This window comes from Camelus ferus, chromosome 12 (assembly GCF_009834535.1).
Source record: "Camelus ferus isolate YT-003-E chromosome 12, BCGSAC_Cfer_1.0, whole genome shotgun sequence".
Lineage (NCBI taxonomy): Eukaryota > Metazoa > Chordata > Mammalia > Artiodactyla > Camelidae > Camelus > Camelus ferus.
This window is the reverse complement of record NC_045707.1, coordinates 9,015,304-9,041,354: the sequence shown is the minus strand read 5'-3', so window position 1 is coordinate 9,041,354 and position 26,051 is coordinate 9,015,304. Positions and strand designations below refer to the sequence as shown.

Below are 26,051 nucleotides of genomic sequence, written 5' to 3'. Positions count from 1 at the left end.
AGCTTACTAATGCATCAGTCTTATCACATTCATATTTAATTTATATTCAACTGAAATCTGAAAGTTTTTAACATGTCCTGTTGTTAAAACAAGTCTCTCTTATAATTGTGCATAAATTCAGGGCTTTAAAAATGTTAAATGTTGTTTTGTTGGATTTGGCCCATTCTAATTTTTCCAAATCTTTTTGAGTCTTAATTCTATTCTTTAGTCCTCTTGGTTTTATACTACCTGACTATAGTATTACTCACATAGAGAGAGTATTTTATTTGTTTATGTAGAATGTTGTATTTTGGTGTGGCTAATATAAATGCAGTACTTCTGATTTTGTATTAAACACTTGATAAAGCCAGAATATTTAAAAGGCCACTTGTAGGCTTTCTTACATAGTTTTTAGAATAAGAAATTTGAAAATAGATAAGCACAGTTTATGAAGTTAAAGAAGGAGAAGGCGCTGACTCCCCAGATGACGGTGACCAGGCTTGTTGGGCTCGCTCTCTGGCCCAGTCTGGGAAAATCTTGGTGGGAAAAACTTAGATTTAAGTATTGTCTGTATATATACTGTCTTAAAATTAATTATTAAACCACTTGTTTTGAAATAATTTAAAAGGTTGAAGATGATATTTTTCAACATTTCTGTGAAGAAATTGGTGTAGAAAATATTCGTGAATTTGAGAACAAACACATTAAACAGCAGCAAGAAATCGATCAAAAAAGGTATTTTTATTAACAGATGTTGGTAAGCAATTACATGTATATAAATGTAACTGTTATTTCATAGTTTAAAGGAATTATGCCTCAGGTAGTCTTTTTAAATAATTTTTAAAAATGCTTTATTATTTTCAGTTTTTTTAATGGAAGTACTAGGGATTGAACCCAGGGCCTTGTGCATGCTAGGCATGTACTCTACCACTGAGCTATACACTCCCACCCTGAGGTAGTCTTTATTTCAACTCATCAAGAAATAGCTAGTAAACATTCCTATTCTTACAAAGTGGTCTAATTCTTTTATTTCACAATTTTTTAAAGAAAGAAAACATAAATATATAAAATAAGAGAATGGGAACATAACCGCACTCACGGTGGTTATTAAAATTTACTTAGTTCTCTACAAATAGCCATATATGTGGATAAAGTTGATAATTTTCAATAAATAATAAATACCCAAAATTACCCCAAATAAGATAGAAAAAATTTAAGGAGGTCAGTTACCATGGGAAAAGAAAGTTAAAAAGCTTCCTCCCCATTCCCCTAGATTCACCAGGCACATGTGGTTTCACAGATGAATCATCCCAGCAAACATTAGAGGTGCATGTAGCGTCAGTGTTTAATGTTCGAACAAATGTTTGGTATTTAAACTGCTTTATAGTATAGAAGGAGAAGAAAAACATCTTTTTATGAAATGAATGTGATATAGATGCCAAAATCCAAAAGGGCACATACACATATATTAAGAAACTATAAATCAGTTCTACCTATAAATAACCAAATAAAATAAGGTTATGTAGAAACAAGCAGTACAACACCAGCAAAACATTATCTAGTGGGCTTCATGCCAGAAATGAAAAGACGGTTCAGTAGGAATCATTATTGCTATAAATATTATTTACACGTATATGTTGCTGCCATATTAATAGTTAAGGGAGAAAAATCATTTGATCAACTATAGATGGTGAAAAATGCACTTGACAAAATGCAGCATCCATTCTTAATTTAAATTTTTTTTAATAGAAGTAGTTAGATACCTGTGATATGACGAAATAAATCTCATTCTAAGTTAACATGTCTTCATGGACTAACTCGATAGAAGTTTCCTAGTAAATTCAGAATATTCAGTATCACCACTGTAACTAACATTTTTCTGGATATACCAGTCAATATACAGTTAAGAAATTAAAGTATAAAAATTTGGAAAAGAAGAGGTAAAGTTATCACCATTATATGTTATGTATGTTAGATTATGTTATGTTTATATGCAGATTATATGTTACATATTTAGAAATTACTAGAGAACAAAGGAAAACAAAGAAGAAAATTGAGTAATATTAATACAAACATTAATATGAAATTTTAATTAAAATTAATATAGAATTGATTGAAAATGTATAGCCTTTCTATACACAAGCTGCCAGGGAGACAACATATTAGGTGAAAATTGTATTAGACAAGAAAAAGATAAATACTTAGTACTGAGAAATAAACTTACTAGGTGTGAAAACAATATATAAAGAGACCTTTAAGTAAGACTGAGAGATGTATACAGAAATGTGAATAAAAAAGAAAGGCATACTAGGTCTTTCATACGAAGACTCAATGTGTAAAGAATTTGGTTCTCCCTAATTTAATATGTAATTTACGTATCATCTCAATACAGGTATGGGCAAGATTTTTTTTAAACTAGTTAAGCTGATTCCAGAATTCACATTCAAAACTAGTTAAGAAAAATCTGAAAAAGGTAATGAGAAAAGACTAGAGCTCCCAGATTTTAAAACATAGTATATAAAGCTACCTTAATTAAAATCTTAAGGTATGGCTCAGAAATAGAGTCTAGGAATGTACTCAGATCTATAAAGGAAATTTGATCTAATATAAAGAGGCATTTCATATCTGTGGGGGAAAAAACCCACTTTTCAATAACTCAGTTGAGATGCATGTGTTAGCATCCTGGAAAAAACCTACTTGGATCCCTATCTCATTCCTTAGACTCAGATTAATTGCAGTTGAGTCAAATATTTTAATATAATTAAAATGAAGACATAAAAATACTAGAATAAGTCGTAAGAGAATTTTAAAAATAACCTCAGATTAGGGAAGGTCTTTCAGTATGACAAACCCCAGAAGCCATAAAAGAAAAAATTGGTAAAATGCAGATGTATAGAAATTGTTTTAAATATTTTGCATGGCAAAAGCATGATGAAGAAAATGAGAAGACAAATGACAATCTAGGGGAAAATATATATATATAGAAACTGTAAGAGTTGTTTCCTCTGGGGAGGCAGAGGGGAAGGGAAAGACATAATTTACTTTTTGTATATTCTCACACTTTTTGAATTTTGTACCATATTCATGTATTACCTATTCAAATGAAAATTTTAAATACAGAAGTAGTAAGTGCCTCTTGGAGAAAACAGAGAAGACTTTTTTTTAAAAATCAGTCGTTATTCCATTGTCTGGAAATAAAAAGTCAACAGTTTGGCCCATTTTCTTTTATTCTGTATAATTCTGTCATAGTTCATTAATGTATTCAGTACCTATCCTGTAAGCCTCCCATGAGCCAGGCACTTTCTAGGCCCTGAGTGAATCAGGAAGTTCAAGCCCCTGCCTGTTCTAGGTCCTCAGCATTTCTGTGTACGTTTCAGGATCAGCTTTTCAATTACTGCAAGAAAGTCTGCTGGGATTTTGACTGAAATTATGTTGAATCTATAGATCAATTTGGGAAGAATTGTCATCTTAACAGTGCTAATCCATGAACATGGTGTCTATGTCGACTTTTAAGGTCTTCCTTAATTTCTCTTTTTAATGTTCTTTTGTTTTCAGTCTACAGATACTGTACATATTTTTTCAGTTTATTCCTAAGCATTTCATTTCTTTATGCTATTATAAATGGAATTGTTTTAATTAGCAATTTCAAATTTATTGTTGGTAGTATATTGAAATAAAATTGATGTTTTGACCTTGCATCCTATAGCCTTGCTAAACTTATTAGTTCTAGTAGCTTCTTTTGTAGATTCCTTAGGATTTTTTACTAGATCATCATGTTGTCAGTGAATAAAAAATTTTATTTTTTTCCAATTAGAATGCCTTTTTTTCCTTGTCTTATTGCACTAACTGGGACTTCTAGTATAGTGTTGAATAAAAGTGGTAAGAGTGGACATCCTGCCCTATTCCTAGTTCTAGGGGCAAAGCATTAAGTCTTTCAGAGTTAAGTATGATATTAACATTAGGATGCCCTTTAGCAAATTGAGGAAGTTGCCTTCTATTTCTAGTTTGTTGAAAATTTTTTATCATGAATGAGTATTGAATTTTGTCAAAATACTGTTTCTGCTATTGGAATAATTGTATGGTTGGGTTTTTTTAGTAGGGGGATTCTCATTAATATGGTTAATTACATTGTGATTTTAGAATGTTAGCATACCTAGGATGAGCCCCAGTGGGTCATGTTGTAATATCCTTATCAAATATTTTGGATTGATTGACTGAGGTTTTAAGGATTTTTGCATCTACATTCATGAGAGTATCGGTCTATGGTTTTCTTTTGATGTCTTTGTCACGTTTTTGTATCAGGGTAATGTCAGACTCATAAAATGCATCCAGAACTATTCTCTCCTCTTTTTTTCTGGAATTGTTTTTGTGAAACTATATTATTTATTTCCTAAAAGTTTGGCAAATTTTGCCAGTGAAGCCACTGGGGCACCAACATTTCTTTGTGGGAAGCTTTTTAATTATAAGCTCAGTTTCCTTATTAGATACAGGGCCATTCAGGATATGTTTTTTCTTGAGTGAGCTGTCGTAGTTTGTATATTGGAAGGAATTTTTGTGTATTTCATATGAGTTACCAAATTTATTAAGTTATTAATACTCCCTTTTTTATCCTTTTCAGTTCCTGTGGGCTCTGTACTGATGTGCTCTCTTTCATTTCTGATGTTGCTGATTTGTCCTTTCTCTTTTATTCTTGATGTGTAGCTAGACGTGTGTCAGTTTTATTGATCCTTTCTAAGACCAGCTCTTGGCTTCACTGATTTTCCCTATGATTTATCTGTTTCTGTTATTGACTTCTTTTCTCGACTCTATTATTTCCTTTCTTCTACTTATTTTGGGTTTAATTAATTTACTCTTTTTCTTGCTTTTTAAGATGGAAGCTTGCTCTATGTGTTTCGTACTCTTCTTTTTTTCTAATATAAGCATTTAAGCTGTGTATTTCCCTCTAATACTCCTTAAGCTGCTTCCCATTGCTTCTGGTATGTTGTATTTCATTTTCACTCCATTCAAAATATTTTCTAATATCCCTTGTGATTTCTTTCTATGACCTGTGGGGTGTTTAGAAGTTTTATTTAACAGTTGCTGTTGTTGGGGTGGGGAATTTAGATATCTTTCTGTTACTGGTTTTTATTTTAATTCCATTATAGTAAGGAATATATTTTGCATTATTTAAATTCTTTTAAATTGACTGAGGCTTATTTGATGACCTGACATGTATTCTATCTTAGTAAAAGTTCCATGTGCACTTGAAACAAATATGCATTTGTGGGTGGAGTGTTTTCTGAGTGAGGATTAAGTCAAGTTGATTAGTGTTCTCAGATCTTCTGTGTACTTACTGATTCTCTGTCTAGTTGCACTAGCAGTCACTAAGAGAGCAGTGTTGGAGTTTCTAAGGATACCTTTGGGTCTGTCATTTTCTTCTTCCAGTTCTGTCGGTTTATAGTTTATGTATTTGAAGGCCTTGTGATTAGGTGCATACTTATTTGGGATCATTATATCTTATTGCTGAATTAATCCCTTTACGACTATAAAATGCCCCTCTTCATCCCTGTCATATTCCATATTCTGAAGTCTGCTTGGACTTCAATATATTTTCATTCTAAAGAATTCTGCCTATCACTGTTTATTGAGTTTCTCATAAAAATCCAACTGGAACTCTTACTGAGATTGCACTGGATTTATAGATTTGTTTGGAGAGAACATCTTCAAAATATTAAGTCCTTTCATCTAAGAACATAGAATATGCCTTCATTTATTCTAATCATCTATGTCCTTCATTAGAATTTTAACATTTTCCCCATAGAGAGCCTGTGTGTTCTTAAGTTAACTTCTAGATATTTTACAATTAGACTCATGACTAGTATCTATTTTTATGATATTTTCCCAGTTGCCTTCTATGGGTATAGAAAAAAATGGTATCAAATTTTAGATTGACCTAACATCTGATAACTTTGCTAACTCCTCTTATTACGTCTAGTAGCTTATCCATTATGTGTCCTGGGTATTAAGTGTGAGATGCCTGTGACATCCAGCTGGAGGTATGGAGTAGACAGCTGAATATACAAGTTAGGAGTTCACAGGAGAGGTCCAGGCTGGAAGTAAAAATTTTGGGATTGTCACTATACACATGGTACTTAAAGTCACATGACTGGGTAAGAACACCAAAGGAATGAATGTAGATGGAAAAGAGAAGAGACCCTAGGCGATGTAAGCAAGTTGGAGGGATGAAAAGGAATTACTAAGGGAACAGCCAGTGAGGGAGAGGAAAGCCAGAGTAGTGTGGTGTTCTGGAGCCAAGTGAAGAAGTGTCCCATTTGTACCTGGCCTGTATGTCTGCCTCCTGCAGCAGAAAAAATTGAAGGATTTGTTCTTAATCACTCATGCAAGCAGCATGGTGAGTGGCTAAGAGCTGGGATTCTTTGGCTCTTGCTCGAGTGTGTCATGCCTGGCTCCACCACTCCCTAAGTGGGTGGCCTTGGGCAAGATACTTAACTCTCTGTGCCTTGGTCTCCTTGTCTGTTAAATAGGGATAGTAGTATTACCAACTTCAGAGAGTCAGATAACTTCAGTGAGTTAATTCAAGTGAAAGCATTTGTAACAGTGTCCGGCACATAGTAACCTCTCATTAAACACTACTCTTTGTTTTTATCACTGCTGCTGTTGTCTTTGTATTAGTAGTGTCTAGCACAATATGTGATACAGTTAGTGCTTTAAAATGTTTCTTGAATGAATGATTCTGTTAGCAGGGTATGTAAAGGAGAGAGGATGGAGAAAGGAGCTACAGTTGACACTGGAATTGGAATCTTTTTTAGAGATACGACTTTTATTGAGTTATAGTTGATGAATGATATTATATAAGTTATAGGTGTACAGTATAGTGATTCACAAATTTTAAAGTTTATACCCATTTATAGTTACTGTAAGATATTGGCTGTATTCCCTGTGTTGTACAACATATTCTTGTAGCTTATTTTATACATAATAGTTTGCACCTCTCAATTCCCTACTGCTATATTGTCTCCCCCCACTTCCCTCTCTCCGTTGGTAAACACTAGTTTGTTCTCTGTATCTGTGAGTCTGCTTCTTTTTTGTTAAATTCACTAGTTTGTTGTATTTCTTAGATTCCACATATTAAGTGTCTTTCTCTGTCTGACTTATTTCACTTAGCATAATGCCGTCCAAGTCCATCCATGTTGTTACAGATGGCAAAATTTCATTTTTTACGGCTTAGTAGTATTCCATTGTGTTGATGGACCCTTAGGTTGCCTCCATATCTTGGCAATTGCAAATAATGCTGCTGTGAACATTGAGGTACATATATTTTTTTCAAATTAGTGAGGGTTTTTTCAGATACATACCCAGGATTGGAATTGCCAGATCATATGGTAGTTCTACTTTTAGTTTTTTGACAAATCTCCATAGCGGCTGCACCAATTTACATTCCCACCAGGAGTATAGAAAGGTTCCCTTTTCTCCACATCCCTGCCAACATTTGTTATTTGTGGTCTTTTTGATGACAGCCATTCTGACAGGTGTTGTGAGGTGTTATCTTATTGTGGTTTTGATTTGCATTTCCCTGATGATTAGGGATGTTGAGAGCATCTTTTTATGTGCCTATTGGTCATCTGCGTTTCCTCTTTGGAAAAATGTCTTTTCAGATCTTCTGCCCATTTTTATCAGGTGGTTTATTTGGTTTTTTTTTTGTTTTGATTTTGAGTTGTATGAGCTGTTTATATATTTTGGATATTAAGCCCTTAATGGTCATATCATTTGCAAATATTTTTTTCCATTCAATATGTTTCCTTTTTTCTTTTATCAGTTTCCTTTGCTGTGCAAAAGCTTTTAAGCTTAATTAGGACCCACTTGTTTATTTTTTGCTTTTATTTTCTTTGCTTTAGGAGAAAGATTTAAAAAATTATTACAATGATTTATGTCAAAGAGTGTTCTGCCTATGTTTTCCTGTAGGAGTTTCATAGTATCCAGCCTTACATTTAGGTTTCTGATCCATTTTGAGTTTATTGTTTTGTATATGGTGTTAAAGAATGTTCTAATTTCATTCTTTTACATGTAGCTGCCCAGTTTTCCCAGTACCACTTATTGAAGACTGTTTTTTCAATATTGGAATTTTTATGGAGAGTTTATAAAGCTGGCAAAGTAGGAAAGTACCTCAGGAAGGAACATGTTCTTAAATTCCCAAGTTTGGAGTTTGTGAATAAATAGCTATTTGAAAAGACTAATTGACTAAATAAATAAGAATAAGCATATAAATTATAACTTAAAAAGGGAGGGAACCTATACAGATTATAAAAGATTTAAGAAACATATTCATGTGCAATGTATGATTCAAACAAACCAGTTTTTTTTTTTAAACTAATGAGATGCAGGAAATTTGACAATGATAGCAATTTGATATTAAGGAATTTTTATCATTTCTATAATAGTTTATGTATAATAGGTTATGTATTAAAAGTCACTTCACTTTCAGAGATACAATATTAAAATATTTACAGATGAAACTACATGATGTCTGAAATTTGCTTCAAATAATCCAGTAGTGGGAAGGAGTGATAAGTGGGGTTACAGATGAAATAAGATTAATCATGGCTTGATACTTATCAGAGCCAGATGATAGCTGTATGGGAATCCATTATAGTATTCCTTCTACTTTTATATTTGTTTGAAATTTTCCATAAAGTAAAAAAGTTTAAAAAAAAGAATTGAAAGGCTCTGTTTACCACTTGTAATGCTTGACTTTATTATACTAGATTAGAATTTGAGAAACAGAAAACTCGGCTTAATATTCAACTTGAATATAGTCGCAGTCATCTAAAGAAGAAACTGAATAAGATTAACACATTAAAAGAAACTATCCAGAAAGGTAGAGAAGACATTGATAACCTAAAGAAGGTAATTATTGATGGGTGGCTGAAGTGTCATCGAAATGATGACTTTCTTCATTGAATAAACATTTGTTTTGAGCTCCTGAAATGTCCTAATAGTCTTAAGAAGTTGGGGGGAGAGGCGGGGGCATGCAGATTTGAGAAATACTTGAAGTAAATTAACACAGCTTCATGAATTAGTATGTGAAGGGGGCGTGCCATGGATGACTCCTGCATTCTAACCAGGCGAGGGGTGGATAGGAGGAGCGATTAAGGAGAGAAAATTCTGGACCTGCAGAGGTTGACTTTCCTATGTGGCATCCATACAGCAATTTCCAGCAGGGAGTTAGAGAGTAGGTAGGTAAGGGGAGTCTAGTCTGGTTTATGGGAGTAAGTTGAAAACATATTTGAATGGCTGAGACTCCCAAGCAGAGAGGTAGGCAGTGAGGAGCAGTGGAGCAAGGATCGATTCTGGAAGGAGTGTTCGCAGGTTGGGAAGAGAGCCAGAAGGGGTGGTATTACAGAAGACCCCAAGAGTGAGGAAACAGGAAGTGGAGAAAGTTGTCAAAAAGTCAAGTCTGGAAAATGTCTGTTTAATTGCCAATTAAGAGGACTTAGTAAGTAGCAAAAATTCTTTCACAGGACAGAGAACAGAAGTTAGGTGGCAGCCAGCTGAGGAGTGAATCCAAAGTGAACGGTAAACAAGAGTGGGTCACATTCTGTGACAGGTTCAAGCAGCATGCAGGATAAGGGTTTACCTCGGAGTGACTGGGTTGCTGTATTGATGATAAGTTGATCTACTGACCTTATTAATCTGCAATGCAAATCTTCTCCATTCAGACTGAAGAAGATTGTCTGAAAATTGTGAATGAACTCATGGAGAAACAGCATCAACTTAAGGACATGTTTGTTGCTCAGAACTCCAATGCTGAGAAAGTCCAAGCTCAAATTGAAGAGGAACGGAAGAAGTTTTTGGCTGTTGATAGGTAATTAAGAAGTTTATCAGTTTGAAAGACCACAACCAGAGTTTTGAAGATATTTACCATCAATTTGAGATTTATTATAGGAAAGTTCATTATTTGAATAGGTACCTTTGTTGCTTTTGGTCCCACATCCCACCTATCAAGCAGCCTTATTTGGGGGAGAACCAAGAGAGGTGGTTAGTCGTTCAGAGTTCTCTTTGGTGGATGAAACAGAGACCTACGTAAAGAGCCCCTTACCCTGAATCCCCCTTGACACCAGCACTTCCGTTGTGGAGTCTCCCACTGGTCTGTGTATGTGACGGAGCACGGCAGGTGAGGTGTAGACCCGGAGCCACGCTGCATGGTTTCGTGTCCTGGCTCTGCTGCTTCTGTGCTGTGCTTTCATTTCCTTGTCAGTGATGGCGATCATTATGGTGCCTGCCTCATAGAAAATTCGTAAGGGTTAAATGAGCTATTGCACATGGCACTTAGAACAGAACCTGCACATGCTCAGCATGTGTGTTTACCACGGTGACGACCATAACACTGAATCAGCTGGCTTGCTGTACCGCAGTGACATCTGCTTTCCTGTGTGATGCAGTCACAAGTGATCAGATGAAGTGAACTCTGTTTACTCAGCCTCGTGGCATTTCACAATTTTCCTCACTGTTCAAAGCTCTTCAGTGTTTTAAGATACAGTTAGAAAATTTTTTGTCTAAGATTTTTAAGTGGAATTAAGTTCATTTAGTCTTGATTTTTTTTACTCATATTTAGTTTAAACAGAACCACGTCTCTCTTTGTCATCATATTTTTGAAAACCATCTAATTCTTAACTTACTTTATTTTTGGCCTGCTTCTAGGTCTTCTTTACAATCCCACAATGTTTCAACTTGTATAACTCCCAACCCCTCATTAAGATAGAAGGCATTACATTAGTGGTAGTGGTAGTTAAAAGAAAAAGTTCTGGCTACTAGGTGTGTAATAATTTAATTGATAAGATATTTCTGTGGCTAAGAGACTGTTTATCTTGGTTTTAAGTTCTAAAATGTAGAACTTACATAGAGAAACGTAGCTTGAAAAGTTGTACAGATTTGAAAATAACTAGGAAAGCACTGTATTGTTGCTAGCCTGATTAAAGTAACAATGTTTATTATTGAAAATGCTCCCTTGGGTTAAATATTTACATTCATGGTCTTTGTCAAGAGTGTTAAAATTTAAATTGCAAGCATCTGTGAGATAATTGGAATTTACAGTAATCATAGGAAAAAATAAATCTTTTTTTATGTAAGTTTATAACATATGTTTCTTCCTTGGTGCTACTTTACATATTTAGTAAAATACAATAACTTTTATATCTGTGTGTTTACAGGGAAGTGGTAAAACGGCAAAAAGAGGTTGTAATCATTCAAACTTCTCTGGAACAGAAACGGTTAGAGAAGCATAACATGTTGCTTGATTGCAAAGTTCAAGACATTGAAATAATTCTTTTGTTGGGGTCATTGGATGACATCATTGAAGTGGAGGTATTCTAGCAAATGATTTTAAAGTATGTGCAGTCGTGTGGAACTTAATGTAATGCCTTTGGCTGGTTAGTGAAGTCCCAGCTATGCAGATTCTTCCTCTTGTTCTAAAGCCTTTTTAGGGGCAGAAAAGACATCTCTTCCTAGGAGGAAAAAAGTGAAAAATGATCATCACTCCAGAGGACTGGGCATTTTGTGCAGTTCTATTCTTTCTCTTGCTAATCCATGTCATTTTAGCTCCACAGGACGGACTGGAGCTTTTTTGTAACCTATATTTAGAGGAATCAGAGAATGAAAGCCGTTGGAGTTAGGGACATTTCGGGGAGGTGGTGTTAGCCACCGTGAACCGCAGGCCACGTGCCAGGGGGCTGCTGGCACGAGCAGTTCTCTGTACTGTTGTGACATTGTACATGGTGTGTGGAGGTATCTTGCTGTGCACCTGCACCAGCCACATGAGATGGTTCTCAGAAGAAACATGCTTCACTGAGTCTGTCCAAGTGGTGAGAGTGTGGGGGAGGCAAGATTAGACACCCAAGGAATCGGAAGATGAAACCGAAGTCTACTAATGGTGACATCTCTCTGTTTGCCTTTTTTTCTTTCTTTCTCATCACATTTATATTACACCATACTCTTTAGATTGGCTGGAAGTATATACATCCTTAGTTCTGTGGCTCATGTTAGGAAAGATAGGACTATACAGTTCAGAAAGTTTCACTATTAGCTGATCCAGAAGGTGGCGAAAATAGTTATTTGTTTTGCCTCTCAAGTTATTTCTTGAGTTCTTTGGTGAATCTCGTCTGTGGTTTCCCTTTCCACATGCCTCCTCCCCTTTCTGCTCTGCCCTCAGTCAGGAATCCATTCAGTCCCAGCCAGTTTTCTACTCCAGGAGAGGCCTTCAGCCCTTTGGGTTCTTCAGTATGAAGTATCTATATAATAATGTTTCTCTTGCTAATATTGACCACTTACCATAGCATAATTCTGGTGTGATATTATACTCAAAAAGTCTTTTTTCTCTATTTTAGCAAAGATCACATTTCAGATAGAAGGTAAGGAAAGGAGAAGACCCTTTCCTGGCCACAAGTGTCATAAACCCCACTCAGATGGCTTTAAAGAGGGGAAGGGGTAGGGCTGGAATGGAAGCAGTCTCACACATGACCCGGTCCAGGAATTTGAACGTTGTCAAGAACTCTTTCTGATTCAGTTGTGTATTGGCTTTGTTCTCTCAGATCAGCTTTCCCCACAGGAAACCACTCACTTTGACCAGAGGAGAAAGACGGCTCTCCCCTGTCCTCTCTGTTAGAAAAATCCTGGGGAAGAACTCTGGTTGGCTCATTCTAAGCTGTGTGTCCATTCTTAATTAAGGGCGCAGAGAGAGGAGAGGGAGGGGCCTGTAATAGCAGAAGTGGATGGGAGCAGAAAAACAGTACTCACCGTGCTACAGAGAGAAGTGGAAAGTCTGTAAAGGAGTGTTATTTTAGGAGAGGTTGATCACAGGACAGTGTAGAGGAGGAAGCAGGTTTAGCGACCGACGTCTAAGTAAATGCTGCTGGGCGAGTGCTCCTGCTTCTGCTTTGATCCTGTTCCTCTTTCGGCTGGCGCACCTTCAGAAGTGCTCCCCAGCAGGCCCACTGTGAGTGTGGGCTCATGCTTCGTCAGCGTGGATGGCTTTCGTATTCCTAGGGGGGTATTTCAAAGCAGGCATTAAGACCTGGAGCAGGATTAATACTGAATCGTTATCTAAAAAGAAAAAGTGATAGTTCTGCCCCACTTTGTGCTAGTCAAGTCGCTTTCTAAAGCTTGATGCTTTTTGAGAGAAAAGTGTCCAGGATAGCGAGAAGGCCCAGACCACGTCATGCTGGAAAGAGAAGGCTGAGGGAGTATGGTTGCTCCTCCAATAGAGGGAGGTCTGCCAAAGAAGGATCATACTTGTTCTTTCTGGTCCTAAGGGGAATACTAGGGTTGGGGGTAGAGGGCAGAATCAGATTTCTTCTGCTAGGGAACACTTCCTACTAGAAAGAGGGAGGGCCTCTAGTGGTGAGTTCCCTGATGGGAATGTTGCAAGCACATCAAGCAGTGGCCGTGTAATGGGGATGCTGTACAAGGTTGTCTGTAAAGCCCCAAACAGAAGGGGTCTTAGGTATAAGCTGTCTCTCTCCAGAGGGCGGGGAGAAGATCACTGAGTAGAATTAACTGACTTACAACAGCAGTTGTAGGAGTAATTGTGCACGTGAAGCATCTGGGGATCTTGTTGCCTAAGAGATTGCATTCCTGTTGGCTCCCAGGTGAGGCCCACTGTTACTGGCCCACTGACCACACTTTGAATAGCAAGGCATCAGAGGACTCATGTAGAAGCATAACGCAAAATACGATGTTGAATCACCTCAACAGGAATCGTGACAGTCAGCGATTCAGTATTACATTTTGTATTCAAGCTCCACTTCTGTGCGAACCATTTTAACATGGGTGTATTACATTAAAATGCAGACTTAATTCCAAAAGTAGTTTCATTGGGTTTGTTTCAGCTGAGAACATCTAGGGCGAAATGTGTGACACAGGCTTTTTTTTCTCTCTTAATTTGTGAGTCTTAGTTTTTGGTATCAGCATTACACCAGAGACCAGCCTACAACTGAAGAAGTACTTATTTCATTCCTTCTTTCCTAGTCCTTTCTTCTTTCAGAGAATGATATATATTGAAATTGAAATATTACATGTTGTCAACATTGCACTAGGCACCGAGAATACGGCAGTGAATACAACTGCCCAGGATCTCTTCCTTCATATTCTATCACATGCACGAAAACAAAATGGTGAACAAATGAAATACTTACGTGTTTGGTGATGGTATAGGCTAAAGAAAGTGTAAAGGAGGAAAAGGAAAAGAGAATATTGGTAGAGGAGAGTTTGCAGTCTTAGATGCAGAGGCCACAGACGTCTTGCGAGAAGGCAGCTGGTTAGTAGTGGAGGTAAAAGAAGTGATGCAGACATCAGGGGAAGGTTGTCCAGGCAGAGGGCAGCGTGCCGGCTCTCAGGTGGACGTGTGCCTCGTCTGTTCAAGGAGGGCAGTGTGGTTGGAGCAGAGTGAGTACCAGGAGACTGGCACAAAATGAAGTCAGTGAAAGGGTAACAGAGGGCCAGGTCATCATGGCCTTGCAAGCCAACATAAGCATTTTAACTTTTAATCTGATTGAGGTGTTAACCAACTAGATTGGGGCAGGAGGATAAAGAGATCACCATTTCAGATGACAAAGAAAGGGCTTCATATGTTTTTCAGTTGGGAACTGAAGCAGAAAGTACCCAGGCAACACTTGATATATATGAGAAAGAAGAAGCCATTGAGATAGACTACAGCTCTCTAAGGGAGGACTTGAAGGTAACGGAAAGGTTTCTGTCGTTATGACTAACTCATGGTAATACTGAACATTTAAATACTACAGAATAATTTTTAGATGCCAGAGCATAAGTTTAGGGGAAAAAGTAGATTTCCTAATGATTTTTTAAGGAATAGTGTGAATAGGTTACATTTTTAATGTTTAGAACAGTTAAAATGTTTATACCAGCGTTTCTCACCGTGTGTCCTGTAGAGCACCAGTACCATGAAATGTCTTGCCAAAGAAAAGTTTCTGCCAGTTTTTTGAAAGGCTCTTCCCTTCTTGGAGATTCACAGTGAATAATAAAGTCTTTGAGAAGCCCTGAAGTAGACAAAAGTGGCCGACATACTCTGGCATCAGGGACATTGCCCTGTCAGTGTCCCAGTGTGGTCCCCTCAGTAAGTGACCAGTCATTCACAGCTGCAGGGCACAGAGCCAGAGCCCAGCATCGTGGTGTCTAATTCGGCAGCTCTGACTCTGCTTCTCAGTCATCCCTGCAGCCATATGATGCTTTGTGTTTTGGCTTCATCCGGAGGCTGCTTCTCTCATGAGGGCAAGATGACTGCAGCCTTTCTTGGCCTTCCAGCCACACAGCCACCACCCTCAGAGAAGACAGAAGACTGTCATTTGTGGTGCTGCTGCTCTTAAGATTGAAGAAAGGCTTTTCCCACAAAATTTCAGCAACTGCCCCCTCATCACAGTGGCCTGAAGTAGGTCATGTGTTCATTCCTGACCAGTCACTGTTGCATGGGGGGTGGACGTAGCTTTAGACCAAGCAGGGTTCAGGGGACCCATGAGGGAGAAATGGTCAGACGTGGGCTCTGTTAGGAAGGAAGGAAGGGAGAGTGGATGCCAAGTAGCAGTACCCACCACATCCTTTCATGTCATGTGTCTCCTATATGTTTTGTTAGATTTGTTGGGCTCTTTGATTGTACTCGTACTTTTGGCAATCAGAAAAAGTCTTGTCTTTTTTATGGTCTATTCAGTGCTTTCATATCCATAAAGTCCTTCCCCACCACATTACTGAGAAAATATTTATATTTTCTTCCTGTTAATGGTTTTCTTTTGTTTTCATTTACCTATTTAATTCATCTGAAATTTATTTTTGTATGTGATATGAGGTAAGAATCTTTTTAAAAAGGTACCTGAGTTAACCAGTTTCACTCAACATTTTTCAAATGATCCTTTTTACAATGAATTAAAACGTCGCCTTTATCGGCTATTAATTCCTTCTGTGAGGTCAAAAAAGTTTTCCTGGAATGTGATATCGACTCCACTTTCTCCCTTCCCTCCTCACTCAGGTTAATTCCGTTCATTGTCTAGGTTTAGCTGAAGTGTTACCCCTCCGGATGCTTGGACCCCTCTGCCTGCCCCGCAGACCTCCATGCTTGCCTGGTGGAGGGTTTCACACTGCTGTAAATGCCAATTTACACGTCTGGCTTCCCTGTGAGAGCTTTAAGGACAAGGACAGAGCAGTTTTCACTGCTGATTCCTCAGTGTCTAATACATAGTAGATGAGCAATATTTTTTAGCGAACAAGTAAATGAAGTGATATATGCATCGTTACTTTTTTGGCCCGATGAAGAAATAAGAAGACAAAGCCTGTTCCAAGAGAGCAGCGTCTGTGACGCGAGAGCTGTGAAAGGGCACAGCCAACAGGAAGCTGCATGTAGTGCGGCCTTGCGTCATTGCAGACTCAGAGGGCTGTGAGGGAGGGCAGGCCTGGGTGCGGGGGAGCAACGCAGGGGCCAGGGCCTAATTACCTTAGCACTTTGGGTCTAAAAGCCAGGCTAATCACTGCTGTCCTTTGCCAATAATAGGCTCTACAAACAGATAAAGAAGTTGAGGCCCACCTTAGACTCCTGCGGCAACAGATAGCCTCCCAGGAGGATGTCCTGTTGAAGACAGCAGCCCCCAACCTCAGAGCCCTGGAGAACCTAAAGACGGTCAGGGACAAGTTTCAGGAGTCCGCAGAGGGTGAGGCTGGGCTTTAGTGCTGCCAGGATCATGTTCGTGGGTGTTCTGTAACGCTAACCAATAATCCCCCTGGAACATACCTTTGTTTTTATTATGTATGTTTTTCCTCTGTTGTCTTAAAGTAACATTCTTTTAATACTGAGTCACTAATTCCTTCCTTTTTGAAAACTGTTCTGCTTTAATTTAAAAACAGGTGTATTGGTTATTTTAGAATAGGCAATGTTTTGCTTCATACCAGCATGAGAGGCATATTAGATCCTTTGTTGGAATTTGTTATTATTTAAAAATTAGACCTACTAGAAAAGGGGCTCTTCAATTTTAAGAGTCATTTTCTTGGAATTAATAACAGTTGAGGTATTTTGAAGGTAGACTTTACTAAAGACAACCAAACTCAAAATCCAATGTTAGAAATATTTTATGCTTTAAAGTTGAGAAAACCCTTGGTGTTCTCCAAAATAAAGAACATTGATTCTCTCTTAGCTTTTGAGGCCAGCAGAAAGGAAGCCAGAATATGTAGGCAAGAGTTTGAACAGGTGAAAAAAAGGAGATACGATCTTTTCAGCCAGTGTTTTGAGCACGTCTCAGTCTCAATTGATCAGATCTACAAGAAGCTCTGCAGAAACCACAGTGCCCAAGTATGTATTTTTCACCCCCAAGTATGAGTGGGAACTTTGTGTTGTTGTGGGGGTTTTTCCTGGTGGGAAATTGCCACCACACTGTTTGAGCAACTCACTTAACGGGGCAAAGTCAACTCGTGAAGACTGGTTGTCACAGTGACCCATGTTCTAGATCCTACTCACTCCACCACTGGCCAGCCAGGACAAGCCAGACTCTTCCTGGTCCTGGTTCTTCATCTGCAGAATGAGTGGGTTAGATCATTTGGTTTCCAAGTTCTCTTCAGCTCTGGAATTCTGTTATCTGGTACAAATTTGAGTCTATAGAGCTGTCAGTGGTCTGTGTAGTAGTTAGGGTAATGGAGAGCCTGTGAATCCGGAGTCTGTGGAGTTGCCTAGAGTAACAAAGGAGAAGGAAAGAACTAAAGGCAAGACTCAGATCTAGATACATGCCCCTTGTGACGACAGTCTCCCCGTTCCATGGTCATTGTCCATAGCAGAGACTGTGGGATGGAGTGTGTTCCAAAGATCAGATCTTATACACCTGCTCTCCCCTCTTTCTTGTGGTATTCTGTTATACCAAGGTAATCTTGAATCAAATATTTAGAATTGCAACCAAAAATACCTTACTTGTTTTCAGTAAAGTAGGACTAAAATAAACCACTGATTCCTTGAGGGCAGGATTCATCTGTTTCCATAGTACCTGGCCCATGACAGGTGTTCAGTAAAGATTTGACGAAAGGGCCAATGAGTGATTTGAATGAAGATTGTTTTCATGAGGCTGCGGCATATGGTGGAGGGCAGTCTGGTGGGAAGGCTCACCCCTGGTGCCTGTGGCGGTGTTTTCCCTCTGCTCCCCACCCGGACAGCCCTGCTGTCTGAGCACATGGAGAGCTAAATATGTTATTTACAGACATTGGTATCTTTCCATCAAAATGGAGGAAAGTCTAATCAATGGTATTCTGCAGTTAAACTCTGTGGCTGTTGAAATTTGCTAATAGCTTTTCTGATACTGCTGAATAAATAACATGTGTTTCAGGCATTTCTTAGCCCAGAGAACCCGGAAGAGCCTTACCTGGAGGGAATTAGCTATAACTGTGTGGCCCCAGGCAAAAGGTTCATGCCGATGGATAATCTGTCAGGGGGAGAGAAGTGTGTGGCGGCTCTGGCTCTCCTGTTCGCTGTGCACAGGTAATCAGTTCATTACTTGTCTTTAGTCATGTTATGTATGTGATACAGAACAGTTTTTTTCAGCCAGACAATTCAGGTTATGTTTTAGGCCTATAACAATTTAGATAGCAAATCTAAGAGAGAATTCTGTTCTTGACAGATTTTTATTCAGTTTCTTACTGTCAGTATCTACTAATACTCCATCTTTATAGAAATCAGAAAGAAGAAAAAGGAGTATCAGTGGCCACACGTGAAATCAGGATTGCCAAAAACAATAACAACAAACCCAAACAAAGTAAAAACACCTAACTTGTATACTATTTTCCTAATCCATATGTGGAGATCTGCTGGTTAGTAGTGAATGTTAAGCAAAGTATTTCTTCTGGGACAAAAATGTTTAACCTCATTTCTGCTGATGATGGTGGCACTGTTTGTAAAATAAATCAAGGGAAAAAAGGGTTAGCTAAAATTGAGGCAACTTTCAACATTCAAAGCTTTAGATGAAGATCTAAGGTATAGATGATGCTGCCTCTCTGTTTTCATGGTCAGGAAGATGAACATAAAAGTTTTACAACTGTTTTTACTGGTCTCAAGGAAAAGGAATTGGCCATTACACTAAAAGGAGCCTAAGTTGAGTAAATCTTAGAGTAAGACTATTACTGGGCACCATCTCCATCCATTTATTCAGCAAATATTTATTAAATATTTACTGTGTGTCGAGAGGTGGTACAGGCCTTACAGAGATAGCAGTGAAGAAAACAAATGCCCTGTCTCAAAGATACTTCATTTTAGTTGGAGAAGATAAATAAGGTGATAAATAAGGAATATAGTAAACTAATTCTCTAACATGGAGGCTATTAGAAAATGACAGATGCTGTAGAGAAAACGAAAGAAGGGAGGTAGTAAGTAAAGAATGGTTTGCAGCATTAAAGTCTCCTGGGAAGGCCTATTTGAAAAGTAACATTTGAGCAAAGATTTGAAGGAATTAATTAAGGGAGCAAACCTTGTGGATGGATGTTCTAGGGGAGAATTATAAGGGAAGAATATTCTAGACATGAGGAACGACAGGTGCAAAGGCCCGAAGGCCAGAGTGAGCCTGGCACCTGCACAGAGCAGGCTGCAGCAGCAGCAGGCACAAGGTTAGGGAAGTGCTGTGCTGATCGCGGTGGAAGATGTTGGGCTGGACCCAGGTGGGACGGAAGGCTGAGCAGACAAGGCGTGGGGTATGAGGGAGTCAAGGGGTGACTCTCTGGGTTTTGGCCCAATCAACTGGCGTGATGAGAGCTGCTGTTAACTGCAAGGGCGAAGACCACAGGAGGGAGTAGGTTTGGAGGGGCAGGTGGGTTTGATTCTGCATGATTTTGAGTTATTACACCCACGTGGAGTTGTTGAGTAAGCCACTGGACATGTGAGGTGAGGGTTCAAGAGAGAGGTCAGAACTATCAGTAGAAGCGTGGGAGCCATCGGTGTATGGATGATACCTAAAACCTTAAGATCAGATGAAATCACCAAGGGAGCTAATTAGGTAGAGAAGTGCTCTAAGCACTGAGCCGCAAAGGCACCCCAGCATCAAGAAGTTAGATGAGGAGTTGGCAGAAAAGACTGGGAAGGACAGTGGGTGAGGCAGTGGAAGCAGACCATGTCGTCCTTAACGTCAGAGGAACGGGGAGAGGAGCACCCCAGATGCCGCCTGCAAAGGTCACATGGGATGTGGACTGAGACTTGAGCACCATGTTTAGCAACACAGAGATTACTGGAGACGTAGACAGAAGCATCCAAAAGGGCGAATCATTACCCTAAATGCTGTTAGTCCTCTCCTCCATGGCTTCGGTGAAACAGAGTTGTAACTTGATTGTAATCTTTTTCTAGTTTTCGGCCTGCTCCATTCTTTGTTTTAGATGAAGTAGACGCAGCCCTGGACAATACTAACATTGGCAAAGTAAGTTTCTTTCTGCTCTTAATTTCCAATAGAACGTCTACAATTCAAGCGTCATGTTGCAGTCAGAAGACAGTTTACCCTGAACAAACTATGTTTGTTTGATAACTGCTGATTAAAAATAAAATCTAAGTTAAATACCTAAAAACAAGATGCATCAGGGTAGTAGTTTTCATTCAAGGTTTAGTGGGCCCTCAGTGAGCTGTTGAGGAGTCAACACAGGGAGTCAGGTGGGTGAGGACCACTGTGCTGAACCCACAGCATTGCTGCTGGGTCACTTGCTTTTCCTCAAGGCCCCTAAGCATTGGGACCTAGAGGGTCCTTAATAGTAGACCCCATGGCCAACTGGACCAAATTAGTTATTTAAGAAAGTCCAAAAATAACGTGTAAATAAAATTCCAAAGGAATTACAGTTCAAAATTCTGTCCCACTTGTTTATTAAAATTTATCCAGTTACCGCAGTTGTGTATGATCCTGTTCTCAGCATTTGCGACTGAGGAAGCTAAGGGCACAGTTTAACTCTTGAGAAGCCAGTTTGAGGTCAGTGTTAAAGATCAGTGCACAGATACACAAAGCCACCTGGAAGAGACAGGCTCTCAGACCACACATCTTGACTAAATTTTTGACATGAGGATGGAGTTGGCCATGGAAGTATGACCAAAGGATGGAGGCAAACACGGGCAGCACCCATCACTGCCCAGGGCTGGGACGGCTCCGTCCTGCAGATTCCCAGGGTCATGGTCCTATGCCAGAGCCATCCATTTTCAGAAATGGATGAATTAAACTCCTGGTTCTGATTCCAGGTTTATCCATCTTCCAGAAATGACTGGCCTTTGCATTTCCAGCTGTTCACAAGGAGGCTGCTCTAGTCATGCTGACAGAGACCTCTCATTGCTAATTTGTAAACGAGCCTTCTGCCTTGTGCTCTTGGTCAGCGAGCCCACCCCCGAGAGAGGTACCCACTCTCGGGGTGCCACCTCGACGGGCTGAGTCTCTGAAGCCAACCTCCCTGATTTCTTTCTCTGCTGAGAGTCAGAGGACTTTCAGGAGCTGCAGCTTGAGGTGCCTTCTAATGGCAACCTTTGCCAGGCTGTGTTCATCCTACCCAAGTCTCTCCAGGACCTTGCTTTTTGACCACGTCACAGTATACGTGAGAAGCCACACCCACAAAAGTTAGAAAAGTCCCGAGTCTTGTAGAGAACAGGCAAGAGCCACATTCTGTGACCTCCCAGACTCCAGGGTAACTGGGGAAAAGGACAGCACAACAAAAAACCTCGATTTGTCTCTCTCGAATGCCAGCCAGTCTGCATCAGCTAACTGGGCCCCATAGCCTGACTCATTTGGGAGAAAGTTCCCCTTAGGTTAATTTTAGCACTTTTTCCCCCGTATCCTTTGTGTCTGTGTTGGGTGGAGGTGGGGATCCATCACTGTGGACCACCCCTTCTCTTGGTAGCATTTAAGGTATCCCTATCTTCTACTAAATTTAGATGTTTGTGTTAGTGGCATCTTCAGGTAATAGATCTTACTTAAGACTCTTTTCCATTGGCACAAATCGTATCTATTGAAAACCTCTTGATTTCCACTTTCCCTTTGAGATTTACATCCTGGTACCCACTGCCGACTTGAGTTCGAGCAGTTACATGGCATGAGCAGCTGTGAAGGTGCTCCACTCCCTCTTGTCATCAGGGCGCCCAACGTTTGTTACAGGCAACTCTGCTAGCAAAATGCATGCCTTACTGCTTGCACCCCATCCATATCAAGACTTTAAAGTCCTCTGTGGCTACAATCGATTCTAATGCTGGAGTTCCTTCTGTCTGTGAACTCAGCCTTTTAGCCCAAAGCAGTTTCCCTCCTCTCATCATTCACCTCGGCTAGTGACTCATTCCTCCACCAACGCTGCTGTTCCTGCTTCCAAGCTTGTGTTCTTAGTGCAGTCAGGACCCCTACACGTGAAGAAGGCTCTCTAGGCTTGCAGCGAGATCCAGGCAGCTGGCAAGTATCTTACAAAACTGTGGTTTGAGTTTAGGTTATTCTTTATCATTCTCCAGGTTCTGAGTAGTTTGTTCACCAAGACCTGTTTCTGTCCAGTCTATTTTGTTTTTATTCTCATTCCTTAGAATTCAACCTCCTGGAGCAGCCATGAGTTTCCCTCTAACCCAGCGACTTGACTGCAGATGATGAATACGTATATAATTGCCATATTTCTCCCACCTTCAGGCTTTAAGTTGGCAATGTAGGGAGTTTAAGGACCACCCCTTCTTTACCCTCATAAAGTACCTGAGTGGTAATTTTTGTTCTACCTTGTTGTAGAAGGTTGATTGCACATTCACAATAGTACCTTAAGTTAGAGCTTTATTCTTAAAAACAGTCTTCAGGTTTTCAATCATAGATTTAGTGAGGTTTATATTTTTCACTAACCTCTCATTTTGGAATCTGAGCTATTTCCATTTCTGCAGTTGTAGCGGGTTTACTGAATTACCAGAAGGGGGAGTATGTGCCTCGTCACCTAAAAGGGCAGGTTCAGAGATGTGCAGAGTCGCTGACCTCAGAGCCCAGAAACAGGGCTTTTCCTTACTGATGAAATGTGTGCTTTCTGTTTCCTCCCAGGTATCAAGTTACATCAAAGAGCAGGCTCAGGAACAGTTTCAGATGATAATCATCTCCCTCAAAGAGGAGTTCTATTCCAAAGCTGATGCGCTGATAGGCATCTATCCAGAGGTAAACAGAAGTAAAGGGGCAGAGGAGTAAAACTGCCTTCGTGGTGCCCTCACAGCACAATTACAGGTTCCTGATGGAATCTAGATACTGTTTGATTTCTGCAGTTGATGAATATAGGCTTAAATGATTTTTTAATCAAATAAGATTTAAAAGTAACTACTATGGCAGTACACAGAGATTTAAGATATATTTTAAGTGAAAAAACAAACTGAAAAATTGCAGAACAGTTAAGTATGATAGTTTTGTTTGTAAAATAGTAGTACCCGTTAACTTACAGAGTAAATCCTTGATATTGTATTTATTTCTGTAGTGTTTGAATGCTTTAGGCAAAAACAAATGCATGTGGTAGAGCCAACAAGGAACCATTTAGCCTCCAAAAGTACCAGAGGGAAAAGGAAACTGACCACAGTTCCAAGTTGTAGAGTAACTTCTAGAATTCAAACCCACCTTTCTCAAAGGCTGTTCAAATACTTACCTGAGCTAGTGGGGCAGAGCCTCTCATTCAAATCCTTCAGTTCATGGACAATTAGGTTTCACTTCCCGAGTTTTCCTTTAAGCTAAGATAAATATTAATTTCCCTTCCTGTGCCTAATTAATGTCAAGGAGTCACTGGAAATATTCTGCAGGAGAGAAATGGAAATTCTCGTTACCAGTGTAGAGAGAAATAAAATCTTTTTCTACCCATTTCAGGTTCTTTGGCTGAGATCCTGTAAATTAGACGCGCAAAAGACAGAGTAACGAGAGCAAAGCAGTTTATTAGCGCGTGCATCACCCACGTACACGTGGGCACGCCCAGCAATGAGTAACCGCAGGGGGGCCAGAACTGGGCCTGTACACCCACCACCTTAGGCTAAAATGAGAAGAGGTTTCTGGGTAACAGGCAAGTGGTGGGAAGGTGACTAGGGGAAGTATGGTAAATGAGGTTGTTCGGTCGGCTTCGCTCTGCAGATTCAGCTAGGTGCCTTCTCCGTTGATGAGGAGTGAAGAGGGCGTCCCCTCTCACATAAATGTGAGCTCCCTTTCCTGCAGGGAGCTTGTGCCTAGTTGGTGGAGCCTGTCCTCATCCGCTGCTTCTCAGGAGCCTCTAGCTCAAAATAATCCACGTGCGAGAGGCGTATTTTGGGTGGCACGTGCTGGTGCCCTTCACTAGCTAATACAAGAAATAAATCAGTCTGATGTAAATGCGGACGAGTGGTGCCTTTCTAAGCGGCTATAAAGAGGTTCCTTTTTAAATGCAAATCTAGACCCACTAATGGCCCTTATTTTACATTTAATAGCACTTTTTTCCCTAAGTAAAGGCACTGACTTTTAACTGTCTTCTCTCCCATTTCAGCATGATGACTGCATGTTCAGCCAAGTTCTGAGCCTAGATCTTTCTCAGTATCCAGACACTGAAGGCAGAGAAAGCAGCAGGAGACAGCCTGAGTCCCGTTAGGACGTTAGGACGCGGAGTGCCAGTGAGTGGCTGGCAGCTGAGAGCGAGGTCAGACAGGTCAGGCCGAGCTGCTGCACGGTCCCGCCGCTCTTGAGTAACAGGCTCCCAGGGCTGCGCGGCTACGTGGCTCGTGTGCCACGTGAGAAGCCTAACCGTTACCTCCTGAAGGTGCTACAGCTCACTGTAGCCAGAGTATTCAGTAGGTGGGGTTTCCTACACGAGTTAGCTTTAGTGAGTTTAAAAAAAAAAAAAAAAAAGGTAGTTTTGTACCATAGTTTTACCTTCCATTTCGAAAGCCAGGCAGGCAGTCTTTGACTCCTGCATCATCTCACTGATTGCGCCTTGTAAGTTAGGTAATCTTCAAGGGAAACTCTTGGTTTCTAAATATATTAGTTATAGGTTGTTGAACCTGTGTTATATGGAAAATTATATCAGAGGAACTGAAGTCAGTATTGAAAATATCAATAAAAGTATTCTAATTTCAACTGCCTACAATCTATAACTTTTAGAAACTAAAAATTAAGGTGAAATTGAATTGTATCTGTTTCAATGCAATCTACATTTTTCTAAATATAATTTGTTAAAAAGTAAACAGTGAACACAGGCTTTCCCAAGTGACAACTGACTTAAACACAGTCGTCCCTTGTCATCTGTGGGGACTGGGTTCCGGGATTCCCCACGGAGACCAAAATCCAAGGATGCTCAAATCCGTTATATAAATGGTAGTGTTTGCATATAACCTGTGCACATCCTCCCCATATTTTAAGTCATCTCTACATTATAATACCTAGTACAATGTAAATGCTGTGTAAATAGTTGCCGATATACAGCAGATTCAAGTAGTGCTTTTGGAACTTTCTAGAATCCTTTTTTTCCCCATCAGCTATTTTTAATCTAAGGTTGGTTGACTCTCCAGATACAGAACCCAGGGATACAGGGGGCCCACTATACATTGTTTGGGGTAGGAAAAAGTTGCAGAGTTTTCAATAGTACTTCATTCCCATTTCAAAATTAAAAAATTCTAGGGTGCTGGTGGCTCTGAACTTAAGACTGTCTGGGCCCAAGTGCTGACCGAGGAGCGCCTCCTGAAGCAGTCTGAACGATACTCATTATTTCACGCACTCTGTGCCTAAGAAACAGACTAAGTCACAAAAACCTTGCTCCCTGGCCTCCCCTAGCTGATCTCTAAGAACTTTAATAGCAGAAGCCACTGTATTTGTCCTTTTTTAGTGCTGGTAATACATCTACATCACCGCCTCCCTCTGCCTTGAAAGACACCAGCTTGACACTGAGCTGTCCGTTTGGTGCCATGTGAGCTCAGCATAGACCCTTTGCTTTGCTGGGGCTGTTCTCTCCTAACCTGGACTCATGGACTGTCGGTGATCTTCAAAGTAGGATCCCTGTTCTGACACGGTACACCCACACTCCTGAAAACCCCGTGCTACGCAGAAGCACACGATGGAGAGCATGGGTGATGGGAAACATGGGGTGGGGGC

The 26,051-nt window shown here is 39.8% G+C and overlaps 1 protein-coding gene across 2 annotated transcripts in view; it reads left to right on the top strand.

Annotated features, from left to right (window-relative positions):
• Positions 1-24,881, top strand: part of SMC1B (structural maintenance of chromosomes 1B) — a 71,755-nt gene extending 46,874 nt beyond the window's left edge. The window contains exons 15-25 of one of the 2 annotated variants that reach the window (XM_006176656.3): positions 608-714; positions 8,742-8,883; positions 9,696-9,841; positions 11,187-11,340; positions 14,609-14,707; positions 16,526-16,682; positions 17,163-17,317; positions 18,336-18,487; positions 20,336-20,405; positions 23,010-23,120; positions 24,454-24,881. In XM_006176656.3, coding sequence (XP_006176718.1) covers positions 608-714; positions 8,742-8,883; positions 9,696-9,841; positions 11,187-11,340; positions 14,609-14,707; positions 16,526-16,682; positions 17,163-17,317; positions 18,336-18,487; positions 20,336-20,405; positions 23,010-23,120; positions 24,454-24,555 — 1,395 coding nt within the window. In that variant the 3' untranslated portion in view covers positions 24,556-24,881. The remainder of the gene's footprint in view (positions 1-607; positions 715-8,741; positions 8,884-9,695; positions 9,842-11,186; positions 11,341-14,608; positions 14,708-16,525; positions 16,683-17,162; positions 17,318-18,335; positions 18,488-20,335; positions 20,406-23,009; positions 23,121-24,453) is intronic. The other variant, XM_032492423.1, reaches the window with a different exon arrangement.
• The last annotated feature ends 1,170 nt before the right edge of the window (positions 24,882-26,051 follow it).